The following is a 24,955-nucleotide window of genomic DNA, read 5'->3' as shown; positions in this document are numbered from 1 at the left end:
AAGGCCTAATATGTATTAATGTGCTTTCTTGCCTCTGACACCCAGCACCCAGGTTGTGGCAGTTGAGGACCCTCAGACATCTAGAGCTGTAAGCAGGGTGGGAAAAATCTACCTTAGTAGGAGAAGGTGAATCCAAGGAACCCCCCTCCTCCAAGGACACTGGTAGCTAGAGGCTGCCAGGAGTATAGCAGGGCTGAGGTAAGAGATCCTTCCCTCACCCTCACCTTTCCCCTTTCTTCTTCCTTTGACTCTTTTCCCAAGGGGTCTCAGTAGAATTTTTTCTTAAAGAAGACAGAAGAAGCCTGACCAGGTGGTGGCGCAGTGGATAGAGCATCAGACTGGGATGCAGAGGACCCAGGTTCGAAACCCTGAGGTCCCCAGCTAAAGCATGGGCTCATCCAGCTTAAGCGTAGAATTACTGGCTTGAGCATGGGATCATAAACATGACCCCATGGTCACTGGCTTGAGCCCAAGGTTGCTGGCTTGAGCCAAGGGTCACTCAGTCTGCTGGAGCCCCCCCCCCACCGGTCAAGGCACATATGAGAAAGCAATCAATGAACAACTAAGGTGCTGCAACAAAGAACTGATGCTTCTCATCTCTCTTCCTTCCTGTCTGCCAGTCTCCATCTGTCCCTCTGTCTGTCTCTTTCTCTGTCTCTGTCACACACACAAAAAATAGACATAAGAAAAACTCACCCTGGCAGGGTACCTCGATTGGTTAGAGTATCAACCCTCTGTGCCAAGGTTATGGATTCAATCCCTGGTCAGGGCACATACAAGAATCAACCAGCCTGGGCCTGACCAGACGGTGGTGCAGTGGATAGAGCGTCGGATTGGGATGCCTAGAACCCAGGTTCGAGACCCCAAGGTTGCCAACTTGAGCGAGGGCTCATCTGGTTTGAGCAAAAGCTTACCAGCTTGGACCCAAGGTCACTGGCTCGAGCAAGGGGTTATTTGGTCTGCTGAAGGCCCGTGGTCAAGGCACATATAAGAAAGCAATCAATGAACAACTAAGGTGTCGCAATGAAAAACTGATGATTGATGCTTCTTATCTCTCTCCATTCCTGTCTGTTCCTGTCTATCCCTCTCTCTGACCCTCTCTCTCTGTCCCTATTTAAAAAAAAAAAAAAGAATCAACCAGCCTGACCAGGTGGTAGCGCAGTAGATAGAGCATCAGACTGGGACGCAGAGGACCCAGGCTCGAGACCCCGATGTCACCAGTTTGAGTGCGAGCTCATCTGGTTTGAGCAAAAGCTCACCAGCTTGGACCCAAGGTTGCTGGCTCAAGCAAGGGGTCACTCAGTATGCTGTAGCCCCCTGATCAAGGCACATATGAAAAAGCAATCAATAGCCCTGGCCGGTTGGCTCAGCGGTAGAGCGTCGGCCTAGCGTGCGGAGGACCCAGGTTCGATTCCTGGCCAGGGCACACAGGAGAAGCGCCCATTTGCTTCTCCACCCCTCCGCCGCGCCTTCCTCTCTGTCTCTCTCTTCCCCTCCCGCAGCCAAGGCTCCATTGGAGCAAAAATGGCCCGGGCGCTGGGGATGGCTCTGTGACCTCTGCCACAGGCGCTAGAGTGGCTCTGGTCGCAACATGGCGACGCCCCGGAGGGGCAAAGCATGCCTCCTGGTGGGTGTGCCGGGTGGATCCCGGTCGGTCGGGCGCATGCGGGAGTCTGTCTGACTGTCTCTCCGTTTCCAGCTTCAGAAAAATGCAAAAAAAAAAAAAAAAAAAAAAAAAGCAATCAATAAACAACTAAGGCCTGACCAGGCGGTGGCACAGTGGATAGAGCGTCAGACTGGTATGCCGAGGACCCAGTATGAGACCCTGAGGTCGCCAGCTTGAGCGTGGGCTCATCTGGTTTGAGCAAAAGCTCACCAGCTTGGACCCAAGGTCGCTGGCTCGAGCAAGGGGTTACTCGGTCTGCTGAAGGCCCGCGGTCAAGGCACATATGAGAAAGCAATCAAGGCCTGACCTGTGGTGGCGCAGTGGATAAAGCGTCGAACTGAGGTCACCAGTTCGAAACCCTGGGCTTGCCTGGTCAAGGCACATATGGGAGTTGATGCTTCCTGCTCCTCCCCCTTCTCTCTCTCTCTCTCTCTCTCTCCTCTCTCTCCCTCTCTGTCTCTCTCTCCTCTCTAAAAATTAATAAATAAAAATAAAAAAATTAAAAAAAAAATACTAAGTAAAAAAAAAAAAAGAAAGCAATCAATGAACAACTAAGGTGTCGCAATGCGCAACAAAAAACTAATGATTGATGCTTCTCATCTCTCCGTTTCTGTCTGTCTGTCCCTGTCTATCCCTCTCTCTGACTCTCTCTGTCTCTGTAATAAAAATAAATAAATAAATAAATAAACAACTAAGGAACCGCAACAAAGAATTGATGCTTCTCATCTCTCTCCCTTCCAGTCTGTCTGTCCCTATCTGTCCCTCTCTCTGACTCTATCTCTGTCACAAAAAAAAATAATAAAAGAATCAACCAATGAATGCATAATTAAGTGGAACAACAAATCAATATTTCTTTTTCTCTCTCCCTTCCTCTCTTCTAAAATAAATAAATTAAAAAAAAAAAGAAAACTCAGGCTCTGGCCGGTTGGCTCAGTGATAGAGCTTCGGCCTGGCATGCAGGAGTCCCGGGTTCGATTCCCGGCCAGGGCACACAGAAGAAGAGCCCATCTGCTTCTCCACCCCTCCCTCTCTCCTTCCTCTCTGTCTCTCTCTTCTCCTCCCACAGCCAACGCTCCATTGGAGCAAGGTTTGCCCAGGCGCTGAGGATGGCTCCATGGCCTCTGCCTCAGGCGCTAGAATGGCTCTGGATGCAACAGAGCGAAGGCCCCAGAGGGGCAGAGCATCGCCCCCTGGTAGGCATGCCGGGTGGATCCCGGTCGGGCGCATGCGGGAGTCTGTCTGACTGCCTCCCCGTTTCCAACTCCGGAAAAATTAAATAAATAAATAAATAAATGAGAACTCAACCATTCCTGCTATCTCTCTATGTCTCAACACTCTCTTCCCCAGATTGTCCCCACACAATCAGAAAAACAAAACAAAAACTAACAAACAAACAGACAACCTCAATGGTGACTATTCCCAGGAATATAGGACTCTAGGGGTCCTAACCTGGTTTGGTGTTGTAAGAAGCTTAGGTCCTTAGAAAAACCGTAAAATAGATTCCAGAACCAGAACTTGAACTTTCTCCCACCCATCACTTTCTCCCTGGCTCACATTTTTGATACCTGAGAAACATGAAGAAGGACCTTTGTTAGAACACCTTCCATGCCCACCCCTTGATCAACTTGCTGGAGTGAAAACTTCTCGTTTGCTGCTGAAAATGTTACTGGGGAAAGCTGAGAAAAATATTCCTTAAGGCAGGATTTCCTTCCACTTTCTCTTCCACCCCTCTGCCAGGTGACTTGGAGAGGAAGTTGAGGTAAAGAGCCAGCATTCCAAGAAGTGTCTGACCCCTGGCAGTGGGGCCTAAGGGCCTCAGCCATAGAGTTACTAATTTTACCCTCTGAGCTTTCACTCCTTCAGGCCTGTACCACATCACCTCTGTCACCATTTCCACCCAAGATGGTGGACGAGAGACCAGGCCAGAACAGGGCCTGGGACCCCTCCCAAGTCTGCCTGCGAAGAGGGAAGGCAAAGGCCATTAACCTACACCAAGGCCCAGCTGGCCTGGCACCTACCTAGGAGATCTGGTGACAGGAAAAGTTTTCCAGGGACAGAGACTACTGTACTGCTTCTTTTAACTCAAGGAAATCTGTCAGTATTCTCTGAGGGAGGAGAGGCAAGAGGGAGTTTACATAAAAGAGGAGGTAAGGAAAACAAAACAAAAATAGTGAAGAAAAGGCATCATTAAACATTTAGTGTCTAACCCTGTTCTTTATTTATTAGCTGTGAGGTCTTGAACAAATTACTTAACTTGTCTCTGTCAGGTCATTCTCTATAAAGCTGGTATAATGAATCTGAACAGGTGGTGGCACAGTGGATAGGGCATAGACCTGGGACTCTGAGGATCCAGGTTCAAAACCCAAAGGTCACCGGCTTGAGTATGGGATCATAGATATGACCCCATGGTCGCTGGCTTGAGCCCAAAGGTTGCTGGCTTGAAGCCCGAGGTTGCTGGCTTGAGCAAGGGGTCACTGACTTGGCTGGAGCCATCTGGTCAAGGCACATATGAGAAAGCAATCAAAGAACAACTAAAGTGTGGCAACTACAAGTTGATACTTTTCATCTCTCTACTTTCTTTTTTTTCTCTCTCTCTCTCTCTTGCTGAAGGGAAAGAAAAAAAACTGGAATAATGATTTTTAAAAAGATTGTATGGATTTAGTACTTGCCTGGAATGGGAATGACAAATAAATGAGCACAAGATTTCTTTTTTGCTTGAAAGGAATGTTTTAAAACTAAATTGTGATGGTGGCTGAACAGCTTTGTAAATATACTAAAAATAATCTAATATAGCCCTGGCTGGATGGTCCATTGGTTAGAACATCACCTGGAAGCAGAGTTTGCTGGCTGGATCCCCGATCAGGTCACACACAATAACAACTTGATGGCCTGACCAGGCGGTGGTGGAGTGGATAGAGCATCGGACTGGGATGCAGAGGACCCAGGTTTGAGACCCCGAGGTCGCCAGCTTGAGCGCAGGTTCATCTGGTTTGAGCTAAAGCTCACCAGCTTGAACTCAAGGTCGCTGGCTTGAGCAAGGGGTTACTCGGTCTGCTGAAGGCCCGCGGTCAAGGCACATATGAGAAAGCAGTCAATGAACAACTAAAGTGCCACAATGAAAAACTGATGATTGATGCTTCTCATCTCTCTCCGTTCCTGTCTGTCTGTCCCTATCTATCCCTCTCTCTGACTCTCTCTGTCTCTGTAAAAACAAAAACAAAAAAAAACAGCTTGATGTTCCATTCTCTTTCTCTCTCCTTTTCTTCCCTTCCTCCCTCTCTTGCTGAAATCAGTAAGATAAAAATTTTAAATTAAAAAATAGAATATATACTTAAATATTAAGCGAATTTTATGGTATATACATTATACCTCATTAAAACTGTTAGTTTTTTTTTTAAGTGTCTGGAGAGTCAGGTTTTATATTGAATGACATGCTGTGAAAAGCACTATAAACATGTTATTACTATGAGCTTCAACTTTGTGTGTGTGTGTGTGTATTTTTCCAAAGTTAGAAGCAGGGAGGCAGTCAGACAGACTCCCGCATGCACCCCACCGGGATCCACCTGGCATGCCCACCAGGGGGCGATGCTCTGCGTGTCTGGAGCTTTGCTCCCTTGCAACTAGAGCCATTCTAGCACCTGAGGCAGAGGCCACAGGGACCTCCTCAGTGCTGGGCCAACTTTGCTCCAATGGAGCCTTGTCTGTGGGAGGGGAAGAGAAAGACAGAGAGGAAGGAGAGGGGGAAGGGTGGAGAAGCAAATGGGCGCTTCTCCTGTGTGCCCTGACCGAGAATCAAACCCGGAACTTCTACACGCCGAGCCAACCGGCTAGGACATGAGATTCAACTTTTAAAAGCTGAGGCATTGGTGGGTCTCAGTTTCATCTGTCAAACATGTCACCATAACCCTAAGAGGCAGCTGTGGGTATGCTCATTTATTTACATCAAAAAAATTTCAAGTGAAGATAAGTATTGTACGGTTGAGGGGAACAAAAGTGATTAGATGAGAGGAGAGAAGGGAATAAGTAGATGAAAGGAAAGGGAGAGATAAGGAGAAAGGTGTAGGGAGAGACGGAAAAGATAAGAAAAGATGTGCCAACTGGAAGGTGCGAGGGCTGTGGCCGCAGCACTGAAACCTAATCCAGGTGAAATGGAAAGATACACCAGAACCAATGCATCTCTCCACCCAGGCGCTGCTCTGACAAAGGGGTCAGAGAGCCGCCACCTGGGGGCGCCCCGTCCCAGGACCCCAGCACCAGCCTGGATGGCGGGGCGGAACTACGTCCTGGCGCCCCCCACAGGCGAACAGCTACTGTCGGACGGAGCTGCCCATTCCCTGCCGCGGCTGTATTTACCATCCTAGCCGCCCCGCCGGACCTCCGCCGCCTTTCTGGGAAATCCCGCCCCACCCGGCTGCCAAAAAAAAAAGCTCCCTGCGGTGCGAGTCTGGCTCTCCAGCAACCGGGGCGGGAGAGAAGCACCGCGCTGACTCTCGTAGTCCTCCCACGCCGCGGGTACAGAAGTGCAAGCGCCCCTCCCCCCCCCCGCGCAGGGTGGCAGAGGCCTGACTGTCTGGAATTGATGTGCAACAGAAAGGCCCAGTGCGGGGCGAGGCCGGGGCGCCAAGTGACCTCGCCCGGACCTGGCCGCTCCAGCCACCTTGCCCGGCGGAATCAGCAGCCGCACCCGGTCACCAGCTCTTTCTGCCGAATGGGGCGTCTAAAGTCACCGCTCTGGGATCTCGGCACCCGAACGAGGGTGGAAGGGGGCCCGGGAAAGGACAGAAAAGGTCTGGAGCCGACAGGCACAAGAGACGGTCCAGGCTCCAAACACAGCCGCAGACGAAGGGTCCAGGGCTAGCCCCAGGTCGGAAGGCAGCCGGCGCCTCTGCCCTCACTTGTGGCCAGGAGCCCACCGTGGTCTCGCCTGGGCGTCACACAGCTGCGGCCCGAGGCCTGTGGGGTCGAGCACCGGGCATCCCGGCCCGCTGCCTTCTCCACTTTCCTAGCACACATCCGCCTCGAGGAAGGGCCGTCGACGTGGGAAGAGTCAGGAAGGGAAAGAAACTGAGGCTAGGAGCCCAGGGGACGAGTCCCCAGAGCTGGACGGGGGACCAGAGCGGGTTGAAAGGCCCAGGTCGGAGAGAACTTATGGAGGAAGAAAACTAGGGGTCTGCGGAGGAATGGGGTGGGTAAAGAGGAGAGATGAGTTAAAAATAAGACATGGGGAGAGAAGGTGAGGGCAGAGAGGTGGGGAGATGGGGAGGAGAAGGAGATGGGGAAACAGGATAGAGAGTCCCGGGGATTCAGAGTAGGGGGGAGAGAGGGACAGAGAGGCAGAGGGACTGGGTGAACAGAAAGGAGACAGGGGAGACTGAGGACAGAGGGGTCCTCGAGGATCCGGGAAGGAGCAGAAGGTACCAAAAGCAGCGGAGGGAAAACCTCGGGGTGGAGACACGGGGAGTTAAAGAGAGAAGGAGACTGAGGCACCCAGGGGTCCCCCGCAGTGGGGAGCGAGTGGACGCGGAGCCGGGAGGGAGACGTGAGCGTAGTTAGGGTTCTGAGTTTTATTTGTGTGGGGGTGGGGTGCGGGAAAGTGCACCTCCCCCACGTCGCGGGCGGAGCGGGGTGTTCGCCAGGTGGGACAAGGCCTCAGTGTTGGGCCACCGGCGGGGCTGCCCCGCCCGCCGCTGATGCCGGACAAGCAGCCTTTCTTTGGCGGAACCGGGAGAAGGAGCCGCTTGTTTGCGCCGCCCGCTCCCTGCCGAGCAGCTGCGGGGAAGGGGGTGCGCGTGTGAGCGGACGGCTGCGTGTGCGCGGGGGGAGGGGAGGTGCGTGTATGAAGGAGCTGCCGGAGGCAGGGCTGCGTGGGACAAGAGTGAGAGTGAAGCAGCCGGGTGCGCGTGTGAGCAGGCACTGCTTGAGAGCGGTGCTACATGTGCTCCTGGTGGGCGGGTTCTCGCGAGGGATGCACGGGGTTCAGGGTGCATGGAGTGTGTATGTAGGGTTCCGTGCGTGTCCGCGCGAAGAGAGACTGGGCCATGTGGCGTGTGCGTGGGTGATGCAGGCTGGGCACATCTGACGCGGTGGGGAGCTGTGTGTGTGTGGTACCGCTGCGATGAGTCAGCCTCCGGGAGCCTCCGGGACCGCTGAGCTAACGGGTCCAGAATGCTGCCCCGCCCCGGCGCCCTAGGTTCCCGCGGGGCCGTGCGGCGTCCCGGCCAAGGCCCTGCTCGCCACTGCCTGGGCGGAAGCGTCCGCCGGCGCCTCGAGACCCCGCGCCCGACGGCCCCTCCCAGCCACCCGCCTCCCGGCCGGAACCGCCCGCCCGCACTTCCCCATCCCGGAGAAGCCCGGATGGCTTAGCTCGGCAAGGAATTCGAATCTGAACCGCACGGGCGTGGCAAGGGGCTTGGACTCACTCTCCCGGGTGTCCCATCGTGTCTCTCGAAAGCTGAAAGAAGTGAGGCCTCGAAGGAGGACCTTGGAGGTCCCAGACGGGCCTCCCATCGTCTGAATACACCCAAGAGACCCTCCCGGACACCTATGCCTTTGAGCCCGACTCCGCACCCCATCCAGGTCCGTCAAGGCGGCCCGGTCCAGAATGGGAACGGGTATGCCACAGGGAACCCCCTTCCGGTGCAGGGCTCTCTAGTTATGCCGTCGGCAAGAGAGGGTAACCTGTGGGACTCAAGCAGAAGGGATCCCGCGACTGACCGGCGCTTCGTCTGGGTGCCCGCAGGATAGCCTTGACGGAGTTAGGATCAGCGTCCCGCTGGAAAGAGTGCGTGGGCTCCCTCCCGCGGCAGCGCGGGAGCGCAAAGCAAGTCGCTGGCAGGAGAGCGGCTGAGTCCACTCCCCGCAAAGCCGTTTTCGCCCCAATGAACTCGGAGCACCCACCTCCGCCACGGGTTTCTTTCCGGCTCCCTAGTCCAGAGCTTATCTGACGGCTCCGGCCAGGCCCCGGGACTTTCCCTTCTCTAGTCCCAGCAACGCAGCAAACGAGACCCGCCGGCTTAGAGGGAGGGAGTGTTCTTACCTCCGGGGAGAGGGGAACACCAGTCCCGTGGTCTGACTCCGTCGCGGCGGCCTCCGACTCAGGATACTGTTGCTTTTCTCTGGGAGCCCGCTGAGTAGGTGGAGAGGGAGCGGGTCCCGCCTCCTCCCGGCTTTTTCCCCGCCCCCGTCCCCGGTCCCGCGCGTCCGGTCAGCCAGGCCAGCCAGAGAAGACGCCCTTGTGGGGCTGGAGCCCAGGTCCACCCCTCCTTTCCCATAGCAGCACCCCTGCCCACCCCCCGCCTGCACAGCGACCGCTTTGTTTCTCTCTGCAGCTGGGCTCTCCACTTCCACCACTACACACACCCCTTCTCCCCACTCCCGCCCTTCGGACTCCTAGACCACCCTACACCCCTAGACTTTAAGGCTCTTCTGAGAGGGTGTTTTGACAGTTTCTTTTTCTCTTCCTCTCTTTCCTAACCTTTCCATACCCTCACCCCCCTTAACCTTAGATACCTGAATCCACCACTGACTCCCAGTAAACTTCAGTCATAGACCTTCAACATACTCAATATCACCTCCAGAACATTTGCTGTGGTTACCCAGGTGGGCTCCTACCACCCCTTCTCCGCACCCGCTTCCAAGCTCCCACAATGAAGAACTGTTAATGGGGTTGATAACAGATTTTTCTAAGGATAGGTATAAGAAGACATGTTAGCACTGGCATGATAGCTCAGTTGGTTAGCGTCCTCCCGGTGGGCAGAGATTGCTGGTCCATTCGGGTCAGGGCACATATGGGACAAATCAATGTTTTTCTCTCTCTTATTCTCTCTCCCTCCCTTCCTCCCCTACCTCCCTTTCCTCTCTCTCTAAAATCAATAATTAATTTTAAAAGACGTGTGAAAGTGTCACTCAGATTGTAAAGCACAAGAAAGCTCCACATAGCTCCACTCCCCAACCGAACTTGCCGGCTTACAATTGGAAGGGAAGCTATAGAAATACAGTTAGCACACAATACTATAGCAGTTTAGGTTTCTGTAGGAGTAGGCAGTTAATAAGAAAGAAAAAGTGGGGACTAAAAACCTCATAAGAGCCTGGAAACAGCCTAGTTGAAGTCATTCTTCATCTCAACCCCTGCCCCGAAATCCAACACTGACAGTGGATCCTCACCTTGCAAAGCCAGCACTTGCCCCAGGAGACTGACTCCGGAGGCCCTAGGGAGCTGAACTCAGCTTGACTGAACCTCTTTAACTTGCACTAGAGGGACTCCTGAGGCTTTTCTGCACTGAAGGAGGGAGCAGAAAGGCCCCTAAGCTGACATAAATTCTAGCTGGGGTGGATAGCAGAAAATAACTTGCCCTCTTTGGAATGGACAAATCTCATTCAGATTCAGTGACTTTAGTGTGTGCCCTCTCTCCCTAACCCAGGAACAGCAGGTGGCTGAACTGCAGGAATCTTTGGTCACTTATTGACAGGGCCTGCATTAGCAGGGGTGCCCCCATGCTGGAGGCTGGATCTCACCAAAGTCAGGCAATGGACGTGAAGTGGGGAGGAGAAAGACGCTTTCTACAAATACCTGCTGTAGCTAACATATCAAGCTCCAGCATGTGGTGTACCAGGAATCCCTGTGATAGAAGGTGGTGAAGGAAGCATCTTATTCTTTTTCTTTATACTGTTTGAGCCCCATGAAAGTATTTTGACTCTGGCCACCTTTCATGAGACAGATCACCACCGTAAATTTCAGGCTATTCTGGTAAAAGCAAAATAAAAACTAAAACTGTTGTATTCTATGTGCCAAGACCCAATATTTGAGGGAAGGAGCACAGATTGCAGTACCTCAGAGACTTTTCACGTAACTCACAACTCCCAGCTCTTCTTTACAGTCTCGGGCAGGAGAAACTTCGGGGAGTAATCAAGACTGCCACGGAGGCAGCAGATGCTAAGGCAGGGAGTTCAAATAGCACTGAACTTTTCTGTCCTCCCAGCCCAGGGAACAGCTAACTCATGCTAAAGGCTTTGTGCAATGTGTCCTAGCTCCTGCTGTGTCAAGGCCCCATGTTCCCACAGTTAGAGCACGCAGGGGACTACAGCCCTGCTACCCTCATGGTTCACCCCCACCCTGCCCCACATCTGGAGTGCATCAGAAAAACTCAGTGCTCTGTTATGCAAGAGGTCGAGCAGCTGGGAGCTCAGGGAAGGGGGAGGAAGAGAGAAAAAAAACACACACACAAAAAAACAGCTTTCCAAGCATACTTCAGACTTTCCGAAGTAGAAGGGGAGGGGGCAAGGGCTGGATGTGGAAGGATTTTTTTTTAGGCCATCTGCATTTGGCTATGAATGTGGATTTCCACATCCCTCCTGCCTTTGCATAGGCACATTTCCCACCTCCATCCTTCCTCTCAAATTGTGCTCCTTCTGGCCCCAGAAAGGTGACGATTTCTCAGCCAGTAATCCTGTAGATACACACCCTATCCAGAAAACTTTTCTAGCCTCTTTAGGTCCTGAACTCAGGCATCATTTAGTATGGGTGCAGTGGCAGCGATGATGCCATGGAACTCCTCAGCATCCAGCTTGGGGGAAAATTCAAACCTTTCTTCAACAGCCGCAGAGGAGCAGACGCTCTCTTCTCAGCATGTCTTTGGAATTGCACAACCCACACTTCTACCTGAAGCTAAGATAAATCCAAGCTGAGTGGAAATTTGGGTAGGACGGAAGATTGGCCTTGTCCATCTCTGTGGCTCAGGACCTTTCTACAAGCTGAAAAGAACAAGCATTTATTTAGGCAGAAGAATGGGAAACAAGACATTTCCATTTCTCTCATTGCCTTGAACTTGTATTGCCTTTTTCTTTCATCTTTAAAATTTTTTTTTAGATTTTATTTATTGATTTTTAGAGGAGGCAGGGAGAGAAAAACGGGTGAGGAGCAGGAAGCATCAACTCAAAGTACAATAGTTGCTTTCTGTATGTGACTTTACCAAGCAAGCCCCGGATTTTGAACCAGCAACCTCAGTATTCCAGGTCAACATTTTATCCACTGCACCACCACAGGTCAGGCTTTAATGCCTTTTTCTTTTTTTGTAATGCCTTTTTCAAAAAGCCCCTCTTTGCCTGACCAGGCTGTGGCGCAGTGGATAGAGCGTCAGACTGGGACACGGAGGACACAGGTTTGAAACCCCGAGGTCGCCAGTTTGAGCGTAGGCTCATCTGGTTTGAGCAAGGCTCACCAGCTTAAAACCATGGTCGCTAGCTTGAGCAAGGGGTCACTCGGTCTGCTATAGCCGCCGGGTCAAGGCACATATGAGAAAGCAATCACTGAGAAACTAAGGTGCCGCAACAAAGAATTGATGCTTCTCATCTCTCTCCCTTCCATCTCTGTCAAGGCCCCATGTTCCTCTCTCTGTCACAAAAGAAAAAAAAAGCCCCTCTTTGGTAATCAACCTTTCACACAGAGTGCACATATGGGAGCTTTCCAGAACTGGACTAAACCCTAAATAACCACTTAGCCCCTGCCTATGAACAGCAAGGCAAAAATCTTTTCCTTTTTGCTGGATGTGGGGGTAGTGAGAAGTAATCCAATCTTCTGAAAAACACCTGGTTGAGTTTGAGAGGGGAACAGCTTCCTTTGGGAAGGCAGTCTCTTTCCTAAAGGCTTGTCCACATCAATCACTAACTCCCCAAGGAAAAATGAAACTGACCCTTATAGACATGCTGTCTGCTCTTGGGTGATAGCTGCAAATATATTTACTAAAGTGGACATGAAGAGGAAACAAAGGGAAATAATGGTTACAATAAGAGATATGCATATTAAAGGGGTCAATTCTGAGGGGTTTTTTTTCTTTTTGAAAGAAAAGCTATTAACTCATAGCTGCTTCTCATACATGCATTCACAGATGAGCCAGTGACCCTTTGTTCAAGCCAGTAACTTGGGCTTCAAGCCATCGACCTTGGGACCATGTTGATAATCCCAAACTCAAGCCAGTAACCCTCTGCTCAAGTGTTCAAGCTAGCCAACAACCCTGCACTCAAGCTGGCAACCTCAAGTTTTTGAATCTGGGACCTCAGCACTCCAGGTCAACACTATCTACTCTGCCACCACAGGTCAGGCTCAATTCTGAGGTTTTGCTTTCCCTCTAAAGCTTGTAACACGTAAGCTCTATTCCTCATCCTCATTCAGACCCATGATGAGTATCGCTAGTTGTAGTTAATGCTTGTCTACCTTAGAAAATAAAGCTTTGTAAGTAGGTATAGCCAATGCTTCTAGTTAATATTTTATAGCATTACCTGTGGTGGCACAGTGGATAAAGCAACAACCTGGAATGCTGAGGTCACCAGTTTGAAAGGAACCCCAGGCTAGCCTAGTCAAGGCACATATGAGAAGCAACAACTATGAATTGATGCTTCCTGCTCCCCACCACCTTTCTTCCTTTCCTCTAAATTTTTTTTTTTAATTTAAAAAAATTTAAAAATTTATCATTTTGATGGGAACTTTCTCTATTTTTTTCCTATCTTCCTCCAGCGATCCCTGCAAGATGTGAACTTCTAAGAAAGGCTATTCTGCCATGGCCAGGTTGCTCAGTTGGTTGGAGCATCATCTGGATGCTCCAAGGTTGCGGGTTCAATCCCTGGTTGGGGCACATGCAGGAAACAACCAGTGAATGCATGGATGAGTAGAGCAATGGATTGATGTCTCTTTCTCTCTCCTTTCCTCTAAAATCAATCAATAAAAAAAATTTTTTTTTTGTATTTTTCTGAAGTTGGAAACGGGGAGGCAGTCAGACTCTCGCATGCGCCCAACCGGGATCCACCTGGCACGCCCACCAGGGGATGCTCTGCTCATCTGGGGCGTCACTCTATTGCAACCAGAGCCATTCTAGCGCCTGAGGCAGAGGCCACAGAGCCATCCTCAGCGCCAGCGCCAACTTTGCTCCAATGGAGCCTTGGCTGCGGGAGGGAAAGAGAGAGACAGAGAGGAAGGAGAGGGGGAGGAGTGGAGAAGCAGATGGGTACTTCTCCTGTGTGCCCTAGCCGGGAATCAAACCCAGGACTCCTGCACACCAGGCCGACGCTCTACCACTGAGCCAACCGGCCTGGGCCTTAAAAAAACTTTCTAAAGGCTATTCTAACTCAACCCTGGAATCTCCCAGATCCTACCCACTGTGAACAATTTTAAATTAATGAAAGGTCAATAGCTTTTGGGTTTGAAACTACTGTGACTACTTCAATGATTTATCGTTTTACAAAGAACTCCTGACCACGAGGAGGTGTGCTCCCTAGCTCCTCTATGTGGAATTAATTAAACCAGAGCAGGAACCACAAAACTCCTACATTAAACAGAATGCTCACACAGGACTATTAAAAAAAAAAAAAAAAAGAACTAATTATTTTGTTACTCTCCCTCACAAGAGGCCAATGTAAAGTCCACTTCCACCATGAAGGGACTGGCAGCCAGTCCGGGTATGGCATGGTTTTGGTATGCTTCATTTCATTGGATTAAAGTTACAATCTTAGACAGCCAAGCAACATTTCAACATTAGATCAGATACTAAGACCAAAAAAAGTTCAAAATCTTGGCTTTCACCATTAAAATAAAAACGTTTTCATTCCTTATTGTTCATTAGAAAGAATAATTTGCCTTTCAAACAATTTGATGTTCTATAGTTTCTCAATTTAAATAAAGTGAATAAGTCCACCTCCCTCCATATTAAAGCCTTTCGGAGGGAATTAACTCCCAAGGCATTCATCACTCATCCCTGGATAACTTACTTCTTGCCACTGTTTGTCTCATGGAGCAGAGAATGCTTCACCATATCACAAACCCTTCTTATTCTTTAAAGAAAAAGTCTCAGGCCCCTGGCCGGTTGGCTCAGTGGTAGAGCATCGGCCTGGTGTGCAGAAGTCCTCGGTTCAATTCCCGGCCACGGCACACAGGAGAAGCGCCCATTTGCTTCTCCACCCCTCCCCCTCTCCTTCCTCTCTGTCTCTCTCTTCCCCTCCCGCAGCACAGCGGAGGCTCCATTGGAGCAAAGATGGCCTGGGCGCTGGGGATGGCTCCTTGGCCTCTGCCCCAGGCGGTAGAGTGGCTCTGGACGCAACAGAGTGACGCCCCGGAGGGGCAGAGCATCGCCCCCTGGTGGGCAGAGCGTCGCCCCCTGGTGGGCGTGCCAGGTGGATCCTGGTCGGGCGCATGCGGGAGTGTGTCTGACTGTCTCTCCCCGTTTCCAGCTTCAGAAAAAGAAAAAAGAAAAAAAAGAAAAAGTCTCAGCCTCACCAGACGGTGGTGCAATGGATAGAATGTCAGACTAGGACGCGGAGGACCCAGGTTGAAACCCTGAGGTTGCTGGTTTGAGTGCGGGCTCATCTGGTTTGAGCCAAAGGTCACTGGTTTAAGCAAGGGATCACTTGGTCTGCTGTAGCCCCCCAGGTCAAGGAACATATGAGAAAGCAATCAATGAACCACTAAAGTGCCACAGTGAAAAACTGATGCTTCTTATCTCTCTCCCTTCCTGTCTGTCCTTATCTGTCCCTCTCTCTGACTCTCTCTGTCAAAAAAAGAAAAAAAAAAGCCTCAGTTCTCTGCCTCTACAACTGTCATGGACACTATTAAGACCAAAAGTCAATGAGTAACACTAAATTCAAAAGCTACTTTGTCAAAGCACACGTGTATGCATATGCTCAAACACAGAAAAATACACAAGGAGACACCATACCTGTAATGAGAAAGGCAATGAATACTCTCAGATAGAGATTATTTTCTCTTAAAAAAAACATATCATTAATTTTTAATCTTAGATCCCATTACATTATCCTGAATCAGCAAGCAGACACCAAAGTATGAGACAAGAGTCTAATAAACATACATTTTATAATACTTTTATTTGATTAAAGAATTTGTCTTCTTTGTGTACACTGGAATGTTATATTCCCTATGTATTTTACAGGGTTACAAAACATCTCTCATTTTAAATATTATCCCAAAAGTAATTTCAGAAAAAAAGGTTTTTGTAAAACTAAACTTGACTTTTAAAAAATCACATGGACAAGCAACTCTCAAAACTGGATTATTAAGATTTCTTGCCTATTTAACTACATGACAGTTTTCTTGTCCCAGTCCCCTTCCAAAAAAACAAGAAAAATCCCACACACAAAAAAACCTCTTCATGTGGAAACCAAGCTAGGGATAAGGATTCTTCCCTGATGCACTTAAGGGAAAGGCCAGAAATTTCTTTGGCAATCAATTCCATCCATGACCATTTATGTGTGACTGCTTTGCTTCAAGTACAGTACACTCCTCACAGGGAAAGCCAGTGGGAATGATAGCCTCCAACCAGCTGACAGTGCAGCGTCATCTACCGTCAGCCTGCCTCTTCCCCCTGTGCGTGGCTGCAGCCTGAAAGCAACTCCACCACCCTCCTGAGTGCAACCCTTTTAGGTAAAAGCCAACAATGGGCTGGCTAATGTCTTCTCAATTGAAAAAGTAATGAAATGAGCCCTGGCTAGGTAGTTCAGTTGGTTTGAGTGTCAACCGATGTGCCAGGGTTGCAGGTTTGATCCCTGGTCAGGGCACATATGGAAAACAACCAGTGAACGCATGAATGGGTAGAATAACAAATTAATGTTTAAGAAAGAAAGAAAAAGTAATGAATGAGACGGGGCTCGGAAATAACTACCACATGATGACAACTGAAAAGACATAAAAGAAGAATTTCAGAGACAGATAAGCTGGTGAAAACATGCTGGGCAGGCTACACTCTAATACATACCAATATATATAGTCAGCTGCCTCTTGAAATGCTAAAAACCTGGTAGTGGAACTCAGAGTCTCCTTGATGGTTTAGGGCCAATGAAATTGGCACAAAGACTCATGGTACCCACAACCTTCAAAATAATAACCTCGTCTCTTCTAGAAAAGGACTGATGACATAGACAACAGCCAGAAAGAGGGAGGCGGTGAATCTGAGGAATATGAATGGATGACAAAGACCATGCGTTGTGTTTTAGCTGAAGTACCCAAAATGTGGAGAACTGGAGGCCTAGGTAGCAGCACACATGATTACCTGTGGATGTGAAATCCCTAACTGGACATAATCATCCTCCTCCCAGACATCTTGAAGTGGGGCCTGTGTCATCTGAAAGCTGTCTCTCAGCTGTCTTTAATATTCAAAGTACTGTTCTAAACTAGAGGGACCACCCTAAAAGGAAAACAAGTTGGCAAAGGAGTGGAGGAATGAAAAGATACAGGAAAAGGACAAGAGACGTCCTTATTTTTTAACTTCTAGACTCCAAACACCTTAAGCAATTCACCTGTATAGTCCAAAAACTCAAGACTGGATTAGATCAACTTGTTCTAGGAGTACCAAATAAATACAACACCTATTTACAGATGATCCCAGTGCTTGAATATATAAAGAAAACTAAAGGTAAAGGAAAAGAGTATGAAAAATTAAAATCTTATGCAAAGAAGTATGAAACATAACTATATTTAGGAATTAAAAGAAAGGAACAACTTAGGTGAAGGCAGAGGTGGTGTTTAACTGGGGGCATTCTCTAGAAAGCTTGCTTTTCTGCTGGCCAGTAGAATCTGCCAAAGAAATCAGCAGCCTTTCCCTTTATGTTTGTGTCATTTCTTTGCCAAAGAATGTCTCTGTGACATGAAACACTGAGAGTGAGTTGAGGGTCCTTGCACGCCGAGAATCGTGCATTATACTAGGAAAAAAGGGTCTCCAATGGCTTGTAGATTTGGAAAAAAACTCTTCGGCCACTGCTGGCTTCTTCTTTATTAATTTGAAAGTTTTCCTTTTCGGTTCCCTCTTCTTAGTTTTACAGGATTTCATACTTATCCACTAAAAAAGTGGTCTCTGTGGAAAACCTTACTGGGCTGTTCCCATCTACCTGGGTCACTTTGGTTACCTAGGAAAACAAACAGAGAGTAAGGTAAAAGAGAACAAGTCTTAAAGATGCCAACTAAATTCTCAGTATACAACAGATCACATTTCTTAAGAGCAGTATTAAAAGTAACTCAAGTGCTAAAAAAGTGCAATTCACAACCACTGCTCACAGCAGCACTCTTCTCCATCAACATGAGCAACCAGCTTTCTAGATAGAAAACACAACTGCTGGGATGAGATGTAGGGTAATATTAAGCAAAAGGTCCAGAATGAGTGGCACTACCCAGATCTCACCATATATACTGCTCACAAAAATTAGGGGATATTTCAAAATGAATATGAAGCAATAAAAAAAAGCATTTGATATTTTTTTTATTAAACAAGAACATTAGAACAGCAAATAACAAGTCAAAGAAAGTTCAATTATGCAAATGAGATGCAAAACCAACTTTTATTTCTTTGGTGAAAATGCACTATACAAAAGGCTGAAAGTACTGGAGTATCTGCACATTCCCTGATCTTGAAAGTGCACATCCTGCAATTTCCCAGCCCTTGCAATGCCCCTGCCACACGATTTGCCCAAATACGAAGCCTGGAGAGCCACAGGACGTCTTGAAGCTGGTCAAACACAGACGACAGTGGCAACAGCACTTGGAACTCCCAAAGTGTGATTAGCAGACTGTGGGATCCCTTTCAAGAGACTGGCACAGTACGAAGAAGACGAGGGCAGGGTCGCCCGTCTGTCACAACAGCAAGAGACGACTGCTACTTGACCTTATTGGCAAGAAGGAACAGGTGCAGCAATGCAACAGAGCTGCGGGGACAGTTTCTTGCTGCCACTAGATGATGGATATGTACCCAGACCATATGAAATTGGCTCCATCATCTTGGACAGCATGCCTGATGACCAATGGTATATATTCCGTTATCCGCTGAACACCGTAGAACCCATAGAAGGTGGGCTGATAAGCATCATCATTGGATCCGTGATGAGTGGTCAACTGTCCTCTTCTCAGTCTGCAGCCTGACAATCATCGTGTCCTGACCTGGCGTGAACAAGGAACATGGGAGAATCCACGTTTCATGCAAGAAAGGGACTCCTACGGTGGTGGTGGAATCATGGTGTAGGCTAGCATCAGCATTGGTGGTCGTACTGACCTCCACGTCATCAGAAACGGATCACTGACTGCTGTCAGATATCGAGATGAAGTCCTGCACCCTATAGTGGTACCCTATGCTGGAGCAGTTGGAAACAACTTTCTTTTCATGGACAATAATGCAAGGCCCCACCGTGTGCATCTCATCAACAACATGCTTCAGGAGGCAGGAATCAAACATGGACTGGCCTTCACGTTCTCCAGACCTGAATCCATTGAACATGCTTGGGATGCACTGGGAAGACGTCTGGCAAACCGTCCCGTGCCTCCCACAACACTTCTTGAGCTGGAAGTTGCCCTGGAGCAGGAGTGGCAGAGGATCCCACAAGAACTGCTGGACACTCTGATCCATCCGTGCCCCATCGCTGTCAGTGTGGTTTGGCAGTCTTGGGTGACCATACACCTACTGAACAGTCGATGTGCGGCACTCTCGTCCAGTTTGACATGCTTCTGTTCACCCCACCAATATGTCACTTGTTCTCAATCACGATAATTGAGTTTGCATCTCATTTGCATAATTGAACAACTTTCTTTGACTTGTTTGCTTTTCTGATGTTCTTATTAATAAAAATCAAATGCTTCATTTTTTATTGCTTCATATTCTTTTTGAAATATCCCCTAATTTTTGTGAGCAGTGTAAAATCTATGAAGTTCATAAACATTTTACCAGAATAATCAATTAATATTTGATCCAAAATGCAATATTCTAACCCTTCAAAATCATTTGTTTGATTTGCTTTCAAAATCTTACTAAGCTGCTCTATCATACTTATTTTCCAAATAGTTGAGTCCTTCTAGTGAGATCTTGTCTTTTTTTAAAGAGGTTTTGAGAGAGTAATTATATTGTCTTATTCTTCAAAAGATCCCAAACAGAAAAATGTGCTCATTTCTACCTAATGTCTTGGGTTCAGCAATGTGTACCCAACACTGATGGGGTTATGTCAGTAACTGACAGGGGTGAGAGAGAGAACTGCTCTTTGTAACCATCCAACAGAGGAAATGATAATTTCCCAAGCTCTTCTAGGAGAAACAGACCATTTGGGAAGGTAAGATAGAGCCAGAATAGTGAGCAATCAGTGAGTCAAAGGGAAACGGCAATATAAACTGGGTCTTTGTAATGCAAATTCAAAAAGTGGAAGGATGGCCTAGCTGGATAGTTCAGTTGGTTAGGAGCGCAGTCTGGATAAACAAAGGTTGTGGGTTTGATCCCCGGACAGGATACATACAGAAACAAATCAGTGTTCCTGTCTCTTCCCTCCCTTTCTCTCTCTCTAAAATCAATAAATCAATAATTTTTTTAAAAAGTAGAGGGACAATGATAAAAAAAACCTAAATGAATAGTTCACAAATTTCTATTGCTTTGTCTACCTAAAGAATGATTTTTAAAAGAATTGGCTCATGATTATCTGTATTAAGGAAGGGAAGTTGTGACATAAGTAATCCAAAAATTGTAGAATCACTTTTCTGAGACAGTAATTTTGCCTTCTAAATAAAACTTTTTTTCATTTCTTGGGTTCAAACTATGTGGCATTACAAAAGGCATTACACAAAACCATGTGTTGGGTGTTTTGGCAAATGGATTTTAAAATATGAGACTAAATAAATAGGCAACTAAGAGATATAAGTCTTGCACAACATGTAAGTCTTTTACATGTCTTTATATTCAGTTTCTTCACTTTGTCTGATCTAAAGAGAAAAACTGAGGTAAAGCAGGTGAGAAATCTGACCACAATCACCTGACCAGGCGGTGGCGCAGTGGATAGAGCATCAGACTGGGATGCAGAGGACCCAGGTTCAAGACCCTGAGGTCGCCAGCTTGAGCGCAGGCTCATCTGGTTTGAGCAAAGCTCACCAGCTTGGACCCAAGGTCGCTGGCTCAAGCAAGGGGTTACTCGGTCTGCTGAAGGTACACAGTCAAGGCACATATGAGAAAGCAATCAATGAACAACTAAGGTTTTGCAACGAAAAACTAATGATTGATGCTTCTCATCTCTCCGTTCCTGTCTGTCTGTCCCTGTCTATCCCACTCTCTACCTGTCTCTGTAAAAAAAAAAAAAAAGAAAAGAAAGAAATCTGACCACAATCATATAATGAGTCAGCAACGGGACAGGCGGATAACGGCAGCTTTTCTCCTTTTTTGCAAAGACCATGAAGCTGTCATCTATCTGTCTTATCCCTTTCCCTATATTGGCTCCCTTTAAAATGGGTACCTGTATGTTACAGTAGTTCTTTTTGGAGATGAAGGAGACTTGGACAGGAAAAAAATCATTGGGCTGCCCAGCGATGTTGAACTCGAGGCTGCCGCTCTTGTTTTTGGCATCAATCACTGGCAGGCACCACTCCAAGGTATTTCTTCGACTGTCATGTCGATACTCGCCATCGATCTCACCAATCACTGGTGCGCCAACACCAGATCTGTCATGAGGAACATACAGGTCAAGTTAGTTGTCCACAGCTGGAAGAACACTGCCAAGGAAAACTAGCCCCAAGTGCTCCTTTTAGACAGTCCACTGTTAGATTCTGCCACTTTTAGATAGTCCAAGAAAAAATCAGGTTCCTTAATCATTTCAAGGATCAAAGTCCTAGCACCTTGGCTAAGGACTCACTCTCTTTGTAGATACAAACAGATGTACCCAGAGGTAATCTGCAAACATGCCCATGGGCTGCTCCAACCTGTGACTAGATCTGGAGCTAGCAGGTGACTGAGACTGACAAATGTGTGAAGTGGGATATATTTCCAAAAATCTGTACCAATGGTTTGTGTTCATGTCAAGAAGGAATTAAGAGACAGTAAGGGGAAAAACAGGTTGATAATAGTTGTGTGTAGGAGTGGACTTTAAACACCACTATGTAGTTATTTAGAATGGAGTAAATTTGGCCTTTGAGAGAACATTTTCAAAAGATTTTAGAATGATTTGAAAGTTACTGTAATTGAGGCCAGTAAATGGACTCTGGTTGGTAAGTGAAAGCCTAATTACCCCCAAAAAAATGCAAACATGAAGGGCGAAAGAGAAACACAGTGTCTGTAACCTGCAAAAGAACTATATAGTTGGAATGTACCCTACATCTCCAAACATGGCTGAAGGGGCAGTGTCACCTACCCCTACACATTCTAAATTTACCATCTTTTAACTCACCGGTGACATTCCATGCTCATATTAGGATCAGGGTAAATAATGGAGACAGCAAAAACTTTATGGGCGATGTAATACAACTAACTCTTCCCTATCAATTGTATGGCCCCAGTTGAATATATGCTCTTGTCTCTGTCCTATCTCAATTCCGATTCTGGTCTCTAATTGAACCAGTTCTGGACGCTAGGGTAAAATGTTGTTTAAGGCAGTGGTCCCTAATCCCCGGGCCACAGACTGGTACCGGTCCGTGGGCCATTTGGTACTGGTCCGCAAAGAAAGAATAACTAACTTACATTATTTCCGTTTTATTTACATTTAAGTCTGAATGATGTTTTATTTTTAAAACATGACCAGATTCCCTCTGTTACATCTGTCTAAGACTCACTCTTGACACTTGTCTCGGTCACATGATACATTTATCCGTCTCACCCTAAAGGCCGGTCCGTGAAAATATTTTCTGACATTAAACCGGTCTGTGGCCCAAAAAAGCTGGGGACCACTGGTCTAAGGCACTGTTTTTTAACTGCTGGCAGACCGGCTGCCAGAAATTTCGTGTAGAAAGAGTTACCCACCCTGATGTTGTATGAAGAGTATAGACCCAACGATCTTCGTCAAATCTGCTTATGCTCACAGTGATTTCTGCCTTAGCAGTCTGCAAAATAATTCTATTCTCACCAGTCCCCTAGTGTAAAAAGGTTGAAAACCACTGATCTAAGGGTCTCTTCTAGAGATCATTGAAAAAAAACTAAGACACAGGAAACCACCATAACCACAATTACAGGGTAGATGGAAAGGCCTCAAAATTGTGGCAACCTAAAAATACTCTAGTCAAATAAGTCTTGACAAAACAAACCCTGCACCTGTTATCAGTGTCCAAGACCCACAATGGTTCAGGGAAGCATATACTGCTCTGAAAGAACAGCCAAGCCATGAAGTGAGATGGTTACCTGTCACATTAAAGGCATACTGGTAATAAAACGTATTTTTGAAAACAGAAATAAAAATGACTAAAACCAGACCTCGCCATGTAAAGGCCTGAATTATCAAAAAAAAAAAAAAGAACAAACCTATAAGATAATTAGTACCATTTCATCTGCAACAATAACAAAGCAATATACATAACAGTAAAGATACACTTACCAGGAGTTCATAGGGGACAGAGGGGCTAAGAGGTAGAGGAGAGGAGCTGGGGTGCACAGGTATAGTAATGACAGTGTGCACGCACTGGAAATGCTAGAAAGGAGAGGAACTTAAAGCAGAGACTATTTCCAGATGAACCTAAAAAGCAGGCCATTTAAAACACACAAGAAAAAGTTTTGGGAGTGGACATTTTTGTTAGCTTAACTGTGGTGATGGTTTCACAGGTATATACATGTTAAAACTTGACAAACTGTACAATATAAATATGTTTAGTGTATTGTATGTCAATTAAACTTCAATAAAGCTGTTAGAAAATTTACTGAAACTTATGCAGATACCATTTTCAGCAAGAATCAACAGTTCCCTGGAAAACATACTCTCATCTTTAGCTGAAAGTTGTCAGAGCTGACCTGTGGTGCTGCAGTGGATAAAGCGTCAACCTGGAATGCTGAGGTCGCCGGTTCAAAACCCTGGGCTTGCCTGGTCAAGGCACACATGAGAGTTGATGCTTCCTGCTCCTCTCTCCCTCTCCCTCTCTCTGCCCCCTCTCTAAAATGAATAAAATCTTTTAAAAAAAAAGTTGACAAAGCAAAATGAAAAAGAAAAAATTCAGTCTGACAGACTCACTTTCTTTAAGAGTAGCAAAAAGAAACAGAAAGTGAGCAGTGGCTCCTCCTCCTGGAAATCTTTATAACTACACCAACAAACTGAGGACCAACATCTGAAAACAGTTCTGGAACTCAACAGGCTGTGTAGATTTAGTTTGGTTTCAAAGTCAGTAAACTCCACACTCCTTTTAAACTATATAGTGCATTTAAACTGTATCAGTGCATTTTGACAAATGTATATATGTAATCTTGTAAGCACCATCACAGTGAAATTACAGAATATTTCCATCAACCCCAAAAGTTCCCTTGTGTAGTCAAATGCCTTAAAAAAAAAAAAAAAAAAAAAAGGAAGCCTTCTTTTCTACCTCCCGATTTCTGTTCCAAGTTATTACCTTTTCAGAATGTCACATAAATGCAATCATATAGCATGTAGCCTTTTGTAATTGGCTTCTTTCACAACTGGTCTTTTTTAAGAAACAAGTATCTTTGAATAGTTAGCTAACTGCTGCCTCCAAAACTAACTTCAAAAGACTAGTTCTATAAACCCAATACAGAAAAAATGTTTATGTGGGGAGACATCACTTACGGGAGTGGGATGGTAATAACCACATCATTCAGTTCTAAATTATCTTCTTGTAGCTCATATTCTATGTTGACATCACAGCCATTTCCACTCTCTGAGGGCCAGCAATTAACTGAGGAGAAAAGCAAAGTAGGCATACTGGAACATCAGAAAAAGTGTGAAGATGGCAAATCAAAGCTGACAGTTGTGGAAGTTAAACATCCTAACATAAACTATTATAAGTAACAGTTTCAATATTAAAGTTACTAAAAAATAAAGCTCATGATTAAAACACACAAAATGCAGCAGGTCACCTTCTCAAAAAGAATTTCGGATGGCAATGAAGAGAAGAGTGCATATGCCAGGGCTATTTGCAGCTTCAGTGCAGACTAGCTCAGCAGCACTGGCCAGAGCACTTACTTGTCAGTGGAATGAAAGACTCTTCTGTGGTTTGTAGTCTCCACTTTAGCACCCCTACATCACTGTTGACTGGAAATGATTTCTCTGGGTTCTTCAAGCCAATTAGAGATTCTGCAGTGAAAAGTTTTTTATCTACATTTGGATGGGTCTGAAATAAAAAAAGAAAGAAAACTTCTGAGACTCAGACATAAGAAAGAAAATAAATTCCTTCTAGTCTTCCATGGGCCATAATCAAAATGTCTAAAATAGAGTACCTAAAAAATTCCAATTCTTATTGATTTTATATAAAGATTCCACTTCTTTAAAAACTTTTAAAATTTAGACATTTAAAAAATAGTAAAAAAAATGATTTCAACTCTAAGTCACTTTATTTGTAATTGAACAAGTTAA

General features: G+C 46.7%; 2 protein-coding genes across 13 annotated transcripts in view; both read right to left on the bottom strand.

Annotated features, from left to right (window-relative positions):
- The window catches only part of PHLDB1 (pleckstrin homology like domain family B member 1), a 54,619-nt gene extending 45,792 nt beyond the window's left edge, over positions 1-8,827 (bottom strand). For all 12 annotated transcript variants that reach the window (XM_066246147.1, XM_066246149.1, XM_066246148.1 and 9 more), the window contains exon 1: positions 8,703-8,827. The gene's annotated coding sequence lies outside the window, so the exon portion shown is untranslated. The remainder of the gene's footprint in view (positions 1-8,702) is intronic.
- Positions 8,828-15,513: 6,686 nt separating this feature from the next.
- The window catches only part of ARCN1 (archain 1), a 37,228-nt gene continuing 27,786 nt past the window's right edge, over positions 15,514-24,955 (bottom strand). The window contains exons 7-10 of the mRNA XM_066246146.1: positions 24,566-24,713; positions 24,170-24,278; positions 20,912-21,116; positions 15,514-17,566 (exon numbers count right to left, since the gene is read on the bottom strand). Of these exons, the coding sequence (XP_066102243.1) occupies positions 17,477-17,566; positions 20,912-21,116; positions 24,170-24,278; positions 24,566-24,713 (552 nt within the window). The 3' untranslated portion in view covers positions 15,514-17,476. The remainder of the gene's footprint in view (positions 17,567-20,911; positions 21,117-24,169; positions 24,279-24,565; positions 24,714-24,955) is intronic.

Source organism: Saccopteryx bilineata, chromosome 1, assembly GCF_036850765.1.
Source record: "Saccopteryx bilineata isolate mSacBil1 chromosome 1, mSacBil1_pri_phased_curated, whole genome shotgun sequence".
NCBI lineage: Eukaryota > Metazoa > Chordata > Mammalia > Chiroptera > Emballonuridae > Saccopteryx > Saccopteryx bilineata.
This window is presented reverse-complemented; position numbering and strand designations above follow the sequence as displayed.